The sequence below is a fragment of the Diadema antillarum genome, unplaced genomic scaffold (assembly GCF_040938485.1).
Source record: "Diadema antillarum isolate AM-2024a unplaced genomic scaffold, OU_Dant_1.0 seq00000472_RagTag, whole genome shotgun sequence".
In the NCBI taxonomy this organism is placed as follows: domain Eukaryota; kingdom Metazoa; phylum Echinodermata; class Echinoidea; order Diadematoida; family Diadematidae; genus Diadema; species Diadema antillarum.
In genome coordinates this window covers 1,266,296-1,280,404 of record NW_027271440.1, presented here as the reverse complement: position 1 = coordinate 1,280,404, position 14,109 = coordinate 1,266,296, and the positions used below count along the sequence as shown (strand labels likewise).

General features: G+C 36.2%; 1 protein-coding gene across 5 annotated transcripts in view; it reads left to right on the top strand.

The window, feature by feature from the left end:
- The window catches only part of LOC139733356 (synaptotagmin-7-like), a 294,612-nt gene that overhangs the window by 261,293 nt on the left and 19,210 nt on the right, over window positions 1-14,109 (top strand). For all 5 annotated transcript variants that reach the window (XM_071644195.1, XM_071644193.1, XM_071644192.1 and 2 more), the window contains 2 exons: window positions 10,553-10,655; window positions 13,768-13,907. In XM_071644195.1, the coding sequence (XP_071500296.1) occupies window positions 10,553-10,655; window positions 13,768-13,907 (243 nt within the window). The remainder of the gene's footprint in view (window positions 1-10,552; window positions 10,656-13,767; window positions 13,908-14,109) is intronic.

Genomic DNA, 14,109 nt, shown 5'->3' with positions numbered 1-14,109 from the left:
AAATATTTGCAATGTAAAGAACCACAGAAATATAATTACATGTAAAATTTGATTGCGTTTAAACGAATCTGAATGTGAAAAGTGTGATACTTGATGAAATATCAGAACTGATAATTTCCACGTAAATCTATGGTAAAAATATCAGTTAGAAATTCATCTGTATGAAATCTTTAGCATTACATGTGTAGATAACTATGTAAAGTGTTTATGTAACAATATCTTTTTATGCACTAGAAGGAATGTTTACTTTGAAGAGGACGTTATTTCTGAAGTCAAAATAAATCATTCTTAAACAACAGTCAAGTTTAAGAAGAAAAACTTATCTTTAATTCGTGCATAGAGAATATCCAGTAACTGATTTTGGAGTAAGAAACGAGATTGATATTATGCATATTTGGAATGAAAATGAAATTTCTTTTTGACAGAGAGTTGAGAGCAGCGAGAACAATAAATTTTATAATCGGTTCCGAAAGAGTAGAGATGACTAGTATTTAATTTGATGATAAAAATGATCCTTCATTTCTTGGTCAGAGTTGGATAGAAGAAATACTAAGTAATATTTTATTTCATAAAGGTAAAGGAATATTGTATAAAGGTACAATGCAATATATTATTTCATTGTGATATGGGTACTTCGAAATTGTCATGTTCATTAGAACATACAGTATATGTTAATAACGTTAAGATTTCTTTCATGACGGGAAATATTGTTACTTTAGATTATGATTGAATGAACTACTGTCTGTCCTCGAGGTAATATGAAATCTAATCTTAACAGCTTCTTATTTGACAGCAGTTTTGCTTATATATCTATCGTTATGAAATACCATAGTAATGAACTTTGAATTTGGCTGAAAATGAAATGTGGAAATCCGTTTAATGAAATGTACAACTTATGATACTTAGAAACAATACAACATAATTGTAGTAATGAATGTATATAATCAAACCATTATCTTTGTCTGATTTCTTTTTAGCTGTTCTGCATGAATGAAATGTTGACTATAATCTAATAAGAAATAAATGTCATTTGTTAAAAAAAAAAAGAATGTGTATTTCTTCCTTTAATGAATGATTGAATATAATACAGGATTTGAGAGTGCTTGAAAATGTCATTATTTGTCGAAGAAGCAAATGTAAAGGGTGATGATGATGATGATGATGATTGAAAGAGAAGGAGTGATGGAGAGAGGAGGGGAGTACGAGGGATTGTGTGAATTCTAATTTGATATCAATGTACGTCTGCATGCCTATTAAAATGAGTCAGGAATTTCTTCATTTTCGTAAACAAGCAAGTGCATGAAGAACATAAAATATAAAAGGCTGCCTTTCTGTTTAAATGAATATTGAAAATACGTAATGAAAAATACAAAAAAGAAGTGAAGATCTAAACACGAAGCTCCATGATCTAAATAAGAACAATACTTTTATCCATGGATATTAGATTTACAATGCCAAGAGCACAGTGCTAGGATTACTAGAAGAGCTAATTGTAATTTACACTTTTCTTAGTGAAATAACCTTAACCAGAAATAAGTTTGAAAGCCATGTGCCGTTTCGTGAATTTATTGGGTGCTGTTCGTTATTCCGAAAGTTCACTATTCCGACGGTTCGTTATTCGGAAAGTTCACTATTCCGAAGGTTCGTTATTCCAAAGGGTCGTTAATCTGAAACACACAAATTCCCTATACCTAGAGGTTCGTTAATCTGAAAAAGAAAAGGGGTTTGATAATCCGAACATTTGCGGCGTTATTCCGAAGGTTCGTTAATCAGAAAATGAAATAGGGTTCGCTATTCCGAAGGTTTTCATCCGAAATGATAGGGTATAGGGTCCGTAAAGAACCCTCGAAATAGCGAGTTTTGTTTCATTTTCGGATTAACGAACCCCCGGAATAACGAACCTCTTTTCATTTTTGGATTAATGAACCTTTGGACTAAAGAACCTTCGGAATAACGAACCTTCGGAATAACGAGCTGTTACCAATTGAGTTTGCGGAGAATCCTGAACGAAATGAAAAATTAAAATAAAAAGGATAAAATAAATAAATAAATAAAATAAATAAAAACGCTATGTGCGGCACAAGTGCAGGTGTGCCGGTTCGTGGATTTATTTTGCGGAGAATCCTGAACGCCATGTGCGACACTAAGCGCTGTGTGCCAGTTCGTGGATTTATTTTGCGGAGAATCCTGAATGCTATGTGCAACACTAAGCGCTGTGTGCCGGTTCGTGGATTTATTTTGCGGAAAATCCTGCACGCTATGTGCGACACATAGCTAAGCGCTGTGTGCCGGTTCGTGGATTTTTTAGTACCTAGTCTGGAGGTTTCACAAAACGACACACAACTTTATAGCCTTACTGTGTGCATATTTTGCATCACTGGGAGTATTTTTATGTATAGCAAGAAAGAGCAGATTCTTCTCATACGTCATATTGAAATTTATTGAATATCAAATCCATTAACATATCTTACTAATAGTTTGAAAAAACAGAAATCTTTAAATGCGATTTACTCGAAATGTACTTCGCGCACCAGCGGTGCACGTGTGCCGGTTCGTGGATTCAGCGACGATGTGATCCCTATAGTATATAAGTGCACAAACTCCATCTCTTTTCATTGTTGAACAATGCATTGCCAGGGTAACCAGATTTTTTTAGTTCAATTATCTTCTTTTTTTTAGTATTTAGGAATGAGTTAACTCCTTCAGGTTTGGGTGGGGGTATTAATCACATTCAGTAGGTGTTTTCACATCAGCCCGATAAAAATCCAAGCTCGAGATATTTTTTGCGATTGAGAATTTCATTTCTTATTCAAATCAGCCCGAATAGAATTAGCCCGAATTTTTTCGAGCTAATTCGACAGCTAAGTATGTGCAAACAGCATCAGTAATGTGTATGCCCTCTCAAAAATTCCTCATGATTTGTGTGCAGTTTGCCGCGATCGATCGAGTCACACATGCTAGGCATGATGGGATGCATTGCGCTAATTTCTCGAGTCGTTTTCACATTATCAAATAGCGCGCTACTATCCCGCTATTTCAGAAATTTCCCGAGTTGGACTCGAGAAATTTTCTCGATCAGAGCGATACAATTAGCGCGCTAATTTGTGTTCACATTATCAAATAGCGCGCTATTTCGCTATCGGGGTAATTTCTCAAGTCAAAAAATAGCGCGCTATTTCGAAACATCGGGCTGATGTGAAAACGCCTAGTGATAGTTCTAGTTTTGTTATGTGAGGGGGAAAAAAACCCTCGACCATGAGGGGCTTAAAGCACTTAGCTGAACAGAAGATATCATGTCTTATGCTTGATATAGAAAACATTGAATACAGTAACTATACAGTTTGTGAACACACACCTTGGAAGTGCCGAGAGTCTTGAGAAATTTACAGCTTTTCAGCATTTGTAAAAGTGGATATTTTCATGTAACTAATTTTTCGTGCTCAGCTGGGTAAGAAGAGTTTTTCGTGTTTTTAATTCCACAGAATCGAGACATCAACTGCTGGAACATATGGCAAGCAAAAATAGTCGCATGCTTTTATTTTCTTGCTAGTTTCTGGTTGTGCGGAATGTGCGAAAATTTCAACACCGCGAAAGTTTCCACTTTTACAGTATTGAGTGACATTGAAAGTGTCTATGCAGCTGAAGTTAGTTTTGGCATTTAAGATCATCGTGACTTTCCAGGGTATTTAATGTCCTGTTTACCTTTGGGAGCAGTGATTTAAAAAATGTTCAAGATATCACATTTAATAATGCATATGTGTAGGTCTGTTGTGTCACAAAACATCCTACCATATAAAATTTTTGCATTAAAGCCTAAAATAAGTGTATAAGGAGATAGCAGTGTTCTTCTCATTAAAACGTAACTGTAGACGGTTTAGTCTTGAAACATTCTTATCATAACTATTGTTCACACTTTGTGTATTTAACAACACATTGATTATGTGGATTCAAATTTTAACAGTGGTTGTTTCTATCCCTGACTCACATTTTAGAACTATTTTAAAGCACTAATGCTGGGTTTTTGTTTCATCTGCAAATGGTAGATTATGCCTTTAAAGAAGTATATATCTGACTTACACCGCTGTCACAGAGGACTTGTTTGTTGATGGTTAGAACAGAGTCTTTATTTTAAAAGTTAAGTACATTCTATTTGCATACCATTGAAATACGAACAAAAAAGAAGTTGTCGCTAGATCATCTCTTTTTCTGTTCTGTGTTGTTTGTTTTTTTTTTTTGTTTTTTTTTTTGGTTGATAAAACATGCAATGTGTCAGTCACTCCTACTCTACACTAGAGATCCTTGTGGGATTGTTACAAACCTGTGTCATGAGGGCTAAAGAGGTATAGGTAACACTTAGCATCTTTGAAAGTGTTGTGTTTCGAGATACACACCACCATGCCTTGTGCTGCCTCCCGGTCTGTTAGGCTTTGTGCACTGTGAATGAATCCTTAATAGGGGAAATGCAGACTATTCTGGAAGGACTTGTGAAATGTTAATTGGTCCAAATGTAATCTGTCTCCCAGCGATGACTGAAAGAGAGATGTTGTGAAGGGAAAAAAGTCTTGATTTGTGCAGTCCGCCTGTCTGGGATCTCATCTTAAATGACCAAAGGATTATCTAGGGATGGAGTGGGATTCCACCACAAGTGGACTGTGACTGCCTGGGACTGAATTTTATCCTTCCCTCTAGTGGTTCATTCATCAATTATGCTCAATTTGTGGGCCCTTTCCACACTAGACAGAGATAGGTATCAGACATAATGGGATTCAATACTGGATAACATTGCAATTTATGGATGAGAGTGGAAAACATGATCCCAGGGAAGATTCTGAGACTTCTCTCCTTCAAATTTACCCAGTGAATCAAAACCTTGCAGTAGGGATATTTTACCCCTTGTGAATGTTGGAAAATCGGCCATAATGTCATTGCTTTAGGTTTCAAGTGTTTCAGGGTTACTCTTGACAGCTTGCAGTCATTCTTTTTACTTGATGATGTGTACAATAACAAACATTTTAATAGTAAAGATTAAATTTTAATCGTCACAAACAGAATTATTAATAAAAAATCTTATGTCTTCAGGGGACAGGGAATATTCCATATGTATGTAATGTTGATAATCATTGATTAGAAATAATTTTCAAATGGAGGAAATATTGCTCTGATAATCACATACAACAAGGATAAACATTTGCTACCTCACATTGAGTGATGTCATAGCATTTGAAAAAAAGAAGAACTCACATTTTTAACCGGATGATACTGCCAACATCCAGGGTCCAATCAAATATTACTTTCATTGCTGTCTCACCCTTGAAACTGTATCTCTTGCTGCTAATATCAGCTTGATGGTAATATCAAATTGTGCTGGTCATGGTAACCACTGTTCCCTGACAGTGGCTAGAGAATGTCCCATTACCATGGTAACAAGGTGGCATGATTAGGTGTCTGATTGTCACAGGTTTGATTGCAGTGGATGGGTACAAACACTTTGCTGTAGAGAGTCAATACAGTGGTGGTAGGATAGCTAGATAGTGCCAAAACAGTTACCAATGCCATGGACAGATTTTCATGCAGCAAACTCATGTTCCTTTGATATCTTATTTCCATTAAGAATGTGCATGGTATGAATGGCATATTTGCTCTCATTTTTTCTGTATTTTATGTGCAAGGTGTAGGAAAGCATGTATTGCAATATTGATACTGTCAGTGAGCCCTCTAAACTGCTAAATTGATGCATGCCTGCAGGCTGTCACTTTGTGATGTTTTAGGAGAGTGTTGCAATGATCGACTCCCTGATTACATAGTGAATGTCTATTTTTTAATCTTTTTGTTTATAAGTTGTGTTATATTTGTATGTATTGTTAGGATGTGGTAGAGGGGTAAAGGGAACATTTGATGACCTCATGAGAAGAAGTGTTTAATCTTTGTCTTGTGATATTGTGCATTGTTTGTGAGATGGTGCTTGCAGTGTATTCAGTCACATTTGATCCAAAATGGATTGTATGGCTGTTCCCCAGGCACAGCCTGTAACATCACCTTTGAGTTGTTTACCAACATAATAGGCCTGAAATCATGAAGGTGGTATAAATCTAAACCATGGTTTATGCAAATTTCTTCTGCTTAAATATTATATTGACAGATTGCGTATACCAACAGACGTCCAGTAGTGAACGCGCGTTGTACATGCACGTCAGAGATACGCCTATTTCACACTTATTCTAGACCATGGTCTAAATGTAAACTACCTTCATGAATTTGGGCCACAGTGTCTGAGACACAGAGTTTCTTTGAAGGGGTTTTTATGCCTCTGCCATGATGTGTCGCCAGAGGCATTATGTTTTCAGGTTGTCCGTCCGTCCGTCTGTCCGTCCGTCCATCTGTCCATCTGTAATCAATTTTGTGGACAGAGTAACTAAAAAACCTTGTGAGGTATCCTAATGAAACTTGGTATGTACCGCTATATGTATGAGTGGGCGAAGTTGTGTCTATCAACTTCTGGATCCACATGTTCAAGGTCAATTGTTCAAAATTTCACAATTTCCCCCAAATCTATGCAATGCCTGAAGGTATTTTCTTGAAACTTAGTGTGTACATGTACTACCAAATAAAGATTCCCAAGAGAGAGTTTTGGGTCATGAGGTCAAAGGTCAGGTAGAAATGTTAAAATTTCATTTTTTTCTCCATATCTCGCAAATGGTTCAAGGTATCTTCATTGAACTTGGTACATATGCATGTACTGACTGGCAGTGATCATCTAGGGAATTTGGGGGTCATGGGTTAAAGGTCATGGGTCAAAGGTCATGGGTCAAAGGTCATGGTCAACTTCTCAAAATTTCACTATTTCCCGCATTTCTGCAATGCCTGCAGGAATTTTCGTGAAACTTAATATATATACATGTATTACCCAACACAGATTCTCTGGGAAGTTTCTTGCCCAAAGGTCAAAAGGTCAAAGCTCAAGTGGAAGAGCTGAATTTAACTTCTTCCATATCTCGAAAGTGATTCAAGGTATCGTCATGAAACTTAGCACATATTTATGCATGTTCTAACTGACAATGATTCTCTGAGGAATTTTGGGGTCATAGGGTCAGTGGTCAAGGGTCAAAGGCTAAGGGGCTAAAATGCCAACATTTTACTATTTAATACTAAAAATTATACTTTTTCTCCATACCTTGAATATCACTCAATGCATAAACTTGTCAAAGGGTCAAAATTCAAGTAAAAATCATCAAATCCCTAAATACACGTACCTGCACTCTTATGGAATATAGCAAACCTAGTTCAAGGAAAGTGAACATTCAACACATTTGTGACAAACCTGTCATTTTAATATCTTGCCAACTATGTGAAACTGTCCTCACACATTGTCAAGACATTGTACTATTAGGAGAACCTTGCATTATGGCGGAGGCATACCAGTCGCCATAGCGACATTTCTAGTTTTTTTTTCTGTCTAATTTGACAGATCAGCAGTAAAATGAGAGTAACAGAATACTGAGTGAATCTTAGCGTGAATGCTTTTAAGTTTTGAATGTGGATGTGAACTGATAGATTAATCTCCTTGTAATTTCAATGATATTATTTTATGTAAAAAAAAAAATGCATTTTGTCATGGATATTTTACTTACATCTCATGATTCAATTCTTCAGATTATTTTTCAGGTGATATTATATTATCCTATTGCTATCCTCCTGCCACACTCTCAGTTTGTTTTGCCACTCTGTTGTTTTGCAGGAATTTATTGAAAGGGAACCTTAAATCTTAACCCGTTGAGGACGAGTCCCAAGTACACTCGGGCAGGTGTCTATTGGAAATGCATGTTGTAGTAAAATCGGTCCATCCTCAACTGGTTAAATTGCAGCCAAGTCGTTACTGACATTACAAACAGGCAAATGTTAGATCTTGCGGGAAGACATGATTACAAGATAATTGCATTTCAAGATTCACAACTTCTGTAAATGTACATGATTTTTTTTTTCTTTTCAATCCAGTGTATCAATTACTTGATAGTGATGAAAGTAGAATTAAACCTAAATATGACTTTGTAAATGTACTTGGTTTTAAACCAGTAATACTATAGTATCGATGCAAAGTAGTTCATTCATTCGGTTTGTAAAATGATGTATTTTGTGCATTGTACATATCTTGTGTACAACATTACAAACCAAATATTTCATTCAGCCATTAATTTTGTGCGTTATACATAATGATGTTGCTTACTTTCAGGCGAGGCATTATAAACCGGTGAATGTAACATAACTGCCACACTACAAATGTACATAGCACATTGCAACCCTTACAAGTGGTATGCGCAAAATACATTGTGTACATTCGCTGTTCTGGCCAGTGGAATTATACATATATATTCCTTTAAGTTAATGACTTTCTTCTTCTTCTTTATACATGAAGTTAGCCAATGATGTTCATAGTTCAACATGGTCTGAAAGATCCCTGGTCAATTCCATTGTGACTTATGGGACAAAGTGACAATTTTCGGCAATTTCAAACCAGTATTTTGAGAAAATAGTTGCATCAAATGCATTTTTCTCAGTTCATGGTTAGATCCATCATATCACAGTTTATCAAAACACCATACTTAGTTTGAAAAGTATCATTGCATTACGTACAGCAATGAAAAATTGCTGTCGTGACTTATGGGACATTTGAGGACCACCGTTTTTCACATGGGAAAGTAAGTTCTGAAATATTCTTACACACAGAGTCTCTGGAAAGATATTTTCTTTCCTGAATGTAGCAAAGGGTTGGTGCTTACCCTGAGCCAAGCGGTATGAATATCTACTCATTGGTACAGTAGCAGGATAGGGAAAACCAGTGTGACTGATGGGACACAAAAACGTGACTTATGGGACGCTATCAACTACCACATTTTGAGATTGAGAAAATAATATTTACTGATGCCGGAACAAGTTCTAGAACATCATAAAACCAATCTATGACCAAAGAACATTCAGAAAATAAGCCATCTGAGAATTACACAAGCTGTATTATGGTCATAATAGTGTATCAGAAATGATACATAAATTCTGCAAAAATTGGCAATTTTCATGAAAAATGAAGGTTTTTCGGACACAACTCCACTCCACGTTCACCGATGTTCACAAATGAGGTATCAAAATATCCGTTGTGAAAGGCTGCTTTGAGTAAACAATACCAGATCATCTAATTATGCTTCATTAATCATCTATACTCAATAGTTTGATTTTCATAAAATGCAACCTTTCCCTGGAATTGACCCCCTACATGTGTGCTTGAATTGTTTATTATAGGTGCTTGCTTTTAACCCGTTCCTCACTGGAACATGGAATACCATGCTCCCAAAATGTAGACAAGAGTGCTTGCATTCATGGCCTAAATTCATGTTTATTTGTGTTATGCTGCCATAGAATTGCGGGAGGAATGGGTTAAACATAAGAAAACTACGCATGACTAATGTTACATGCCAATACATTTCTGATCGTATGGAAATGATCAGTGCTTGGGTAATATTAGGCGTTTTCACATCGGCCTGATGTTTCGAAATAGCGCGCTATTTTCTGACTTGGGAAATTTACCCGATCACGAAATAGCGCGCTATTTGATAATGTGAACACAAATTGATTGAGAAAATTTCTCGAGTCTAACTCGGGAAATTTTCTAAATAGCACGATAATTAATGCGAACTAGCACGCTATTTGATAATGTTCAGGCTGATGTGAATAGGAAATGAAATAGCGCGCTAATTTGGGATCGCGAAAAATATCTCGAGCTTGGATTTTTATTTGGCTGATGTAAAAACGCCTATTGATTTGAGACTTATTTCAATAGTCATACAGTTCTAAGAATACATAATATCACCTCATTAAAGCAGATTATGATGAAAATCATAACTCGCTGTGTACATAAAATGAATGAAGATTACAAATATGACACAGGATAATAGGTCTACCCAGTCCTCATCCCCTCCATAGCATTGGTCAGTTTGTAAATTTCTAAAGCACCAGATTTCAAGTTTATACTCAAAATGAAATTTGATTCACCAGAACAGTAAACTTCTGGTGCTGTGTTACTATTTGCGTAACAGGTTTTACAAAGTGGCAAATCATTTGCTACTTTGTAATACCACAAATAGCAGCATTTTTGAACATTTGCTTCTACTGTGAATATGTGATTTTGTGACATTTGTGATTTAATATTTTGATGATAGATAAAGTTTTATATGGACATTTAACAATTGGGGAGTATTTGAATAATTGACAAAAATTTGAAGATTTGTGCAGCTTATTAAGTCACTGATGAGCTGGATGTTCCAATGTTCCTTTGAAGAAAAAAAAAGGAATACCATGAACAGGTTCTCTGGTCCACCCAGCTTATTTTGAATTGATAAAAGCCTGGGTGTAGGTTGCGATGAATGGCTGACGTGCCATTCAGGCGTTGCTATACTTACTGTCTTTTCATTTGATTCCAGTTGCACTCTTTTTATTAGTAGACTGATTGTTGTTCAACATTCATTAATGTTGTATCTATTTTCATCTCTGATTTCTTTGGCCACAGTTTTGAGCGTCCAAAGCCAAGAGTAGGATTTGAACACGTCCAACCAGACCCCAGCAAGCTGGCCACTCCAGCTTCCAATGGCCAGGCAGAAGCTCTGGGAGTGGTAAGCAGTTTACTTCTTTCATTCCTAAATATCATCACAAATGTGCTTACTTATAAAAACTATTAAAGCTTGAATTCACTCATGGTTGTTGACAGTACCATACAGTAGTCTTGGCATAATCAGGTACCACTTAATCAGGTTCTCCACTTAACATACAAATTAAAAAGAAAACACACACACACATTTCCAATGTGTGCTATATTTACTGTATAATCAGGTTCTCCACAATATTATAAATTGTGAAGAAAACGATTATACAGTAAATATAGCACACATTTCCAATGTGTGCTATATTTACTGTATAATCGGGTACTAGGCATTTCGGTTTAATATGGGTAGAAAATTTCCAGACAAACCTCATTTATTCTCATAATTCATCAGAGATCTTTAAAATGGGGGCAAATATTATAAATCCTGAAGAAAATGAGGTGTATAGAGAAGATAGTGCTGAGGTTTATGTTGCAATGTGCAATGTACAATCAATTCATAGTCTTACTAGAAGTAGACACATTTATGCATGCCATGTATACAAACCCATCCACCAGCACCACACATTCTTCCCGAACTACACACAGAGACACATTAATCAAGGAAAAGAATAAGCTAGCTCCAATGATGCTTCAACCTTCTTCAGACTGGAAGAAATGACAATCAATTTATCAGTTCATATTTTTCTTCTTCATTGGTATCAACACAACTGCACCACCACATGAGTGACATGCAGTAATGATTGCATTTTTCGTTATTGACAATGCCATGTTAACATGACCTTATAAAAATAAATTGCATGGATTACCGGATAAAAACTCATCTTTTGAACAATGGATTTTATGTTTGAATTATGTATGTCGTGATTATTACTAATGCAGTAGAGTATGTTATTATAGTAGCTGTGCAATATAAATGTCCTTTATTATTGTTATTATCATCCTTTGCAGTTGGTCATCAATAGGGTATGGTATTCAATCATAATAAGTTTGTTGGGTTGCTATGTTGTTCTCATTTAAACCATAATGGGAAAAACTGACATTTCTGTAAAGAACATTGTGTGACTTTGGAGGAGCTGTGGCTGTAGTGACATAGCATGCTGTATGATAGTTTAACAGGTGGGTGCATGTTAGTGTGTAGTAGCTGTAATGTGAAGAAACATGCTGTCCGGGAATTGGATACTCTGCTTAATTAGGTAAGAAATGCTTTGCCCAGCATTATACGATTATGATGAGACTACTATAATATAATGAATCAAATTTTATGAGGAGACATATCAAGACACAGTTTGAATGTGCTGCTCTGTGGATGAACTACTTCTGTATATGCAATGACCTATTGATTGCAATAGTCAAAACACCTGGCAAAAGAAAATGGAGACAGTAATGGCTTGAAGGTCTTTTGCAGAAATTGTAATATAATAATGTTGTCCTTTCTTGGGAAAATGTATTCAAGTTCAACCATAGGAAATCTACTGGTCATCTCACACCATAATGTGACCGTGCACCACAAAACGAACAAAAAGTCGCACCCCTTGATTTTATGTGAGGACTCATAAAAGGTGAAATGTTCAACCAAGTCAATATTAAGTTTTTCATATTTTCTGAAAGAGCTACCCTTCTTCTACATTATTCTTAAGTTTGGGATCTTAACATGAATGGGAAAGTGTGTTTTTAACAGTTTTTCTACAACCCTTTTGGGGGGAAGAGTAGAATGATCAGGTATGTCTTACAGGCCACTTTTCATGTGTTGAAATCCTTTGCACACTCTTCATTTTCAAGTCTAATAACTTTTGAAAGGATGATGCTGCTGCTTTGAAAGTTAGCATTAATCATGGGCAGAATGTGTTCATAGAACATGCTCAATTTCAGCTTAATCTGATAATTCCTTCATTGTTGTTGCTCCGGTGGTTTACACCCTGTGTTTTGTACCTTTCATGGCACAGCTTGCACAGCTTGGTAAAGATTAAGCGCTTGAATAGACCGTGTACTCCAGAGCCTCTTTTCTCAGTTCACACCTTTCCAGAGTGTGTGCTTTCTTTCCAGTATTTATGTAGGTTAGGGGAGTCCATTTGAATTGAGTTATACATTATTTTAAAGCTTATAGTCTACTCTTTCAGAATCTGCCCTTAACTAAAAATTCATGTCAGGCGACTTTTTGTTGGTTTTGTGGTGATATGTGACCCTGCATCACAAAACCAAAAAAAAAAAAGTGATGTATAACTCAATTCAAATGGACTCTCCTAACCTAGATACTGGAAAGGAAGCACACACTCTGGAAAAGTGTGAACTGAGAAAAGAGGCTCTGAAGTACAGGGTCTATTCAAGTGCTAAATTTTTACCAAACTGTGCGATGAAAGGGACAAAACACAGGATGTAAACCACTTGAGCAACAACAATGAAGGGATTATCGGATTAAGCTGAAATTGAGCATGTTCTATTAACACATTTTATCCATGATTAATACTAACTTTCAAAGCAGTAGCAATATCCTTTCAAAAGTTATTAGACTTAAAAGTGAAGAGTGAGCAAAGGATTTCAAGAATTGAAAAGGGGCCCCTAAGACTTACCTGATCATTCTACTCTCCCCCAAAAAAGGGTTGTAGAAAAACTGCTGAAAACACACTTTCCCATTCATGTTTAGATCCCAGACTAAAGAGTAATGTAGAAGAAGGATATCTCTTTCAGAAAATATGAAAAACTCAAGATTGACCCGGTTAACCCATTCCATCTTTTTTGAGGCCTCATGTAAAATCAAGGGGTGCGACATTTTGTTGGTTTTGTGATGCGCAGTCACATATTATGTTTATATATCTGTGTATTGTTTCATAGTGTCAATGTGTTTGCAGTAGTAGGTCATTCTTTCAAGTTACTAGCACAAGGATAACATATAAGTATTTGTTACGAGCATTTACAAATATGTGTTATTTTATTACTTGGATGAATCAAAATCTATATTTATGTATTTCATACAAGCCATATTGCTGTTGTTAGATGACAGTTCAAGCATAGGCGTAGTCCTTCAGTACTGATGTAGAAATACTAAAATTCATGATTTCTGTTACTGCACCAGAAAGTGTTTTGTGGATACAAGACTGTTGAGGGGATTTTGTTTATTCTGGCAGGCCCAGAGTGTTGATGAGGATAACGTGCCGTCCGGTGAGAACCTGGGACTGATTCAGTTCTCCCTCATGTATGACTTCCCTGACCAGACACTGATACTCAGGATTGTGAAAGCAAAACAACTTCCAGCCAAAGATTTCAGGTTTGTCACTGAGTGCTTGCCATGTCACCAGCTTCTTGCTGGACACTGGCCATCACCACTACCTACCATCCAACCTATTTAAAGTAGGGGTACAGAACTCCTCAGTTTTTCAGATAGATTGCACCATCAGATCTCCAATGGGGGAAAAATTTGTGCAGCTGGCCTAATTTCAGTTGTTTAATTTGAAAAGAACTGCAGTGAT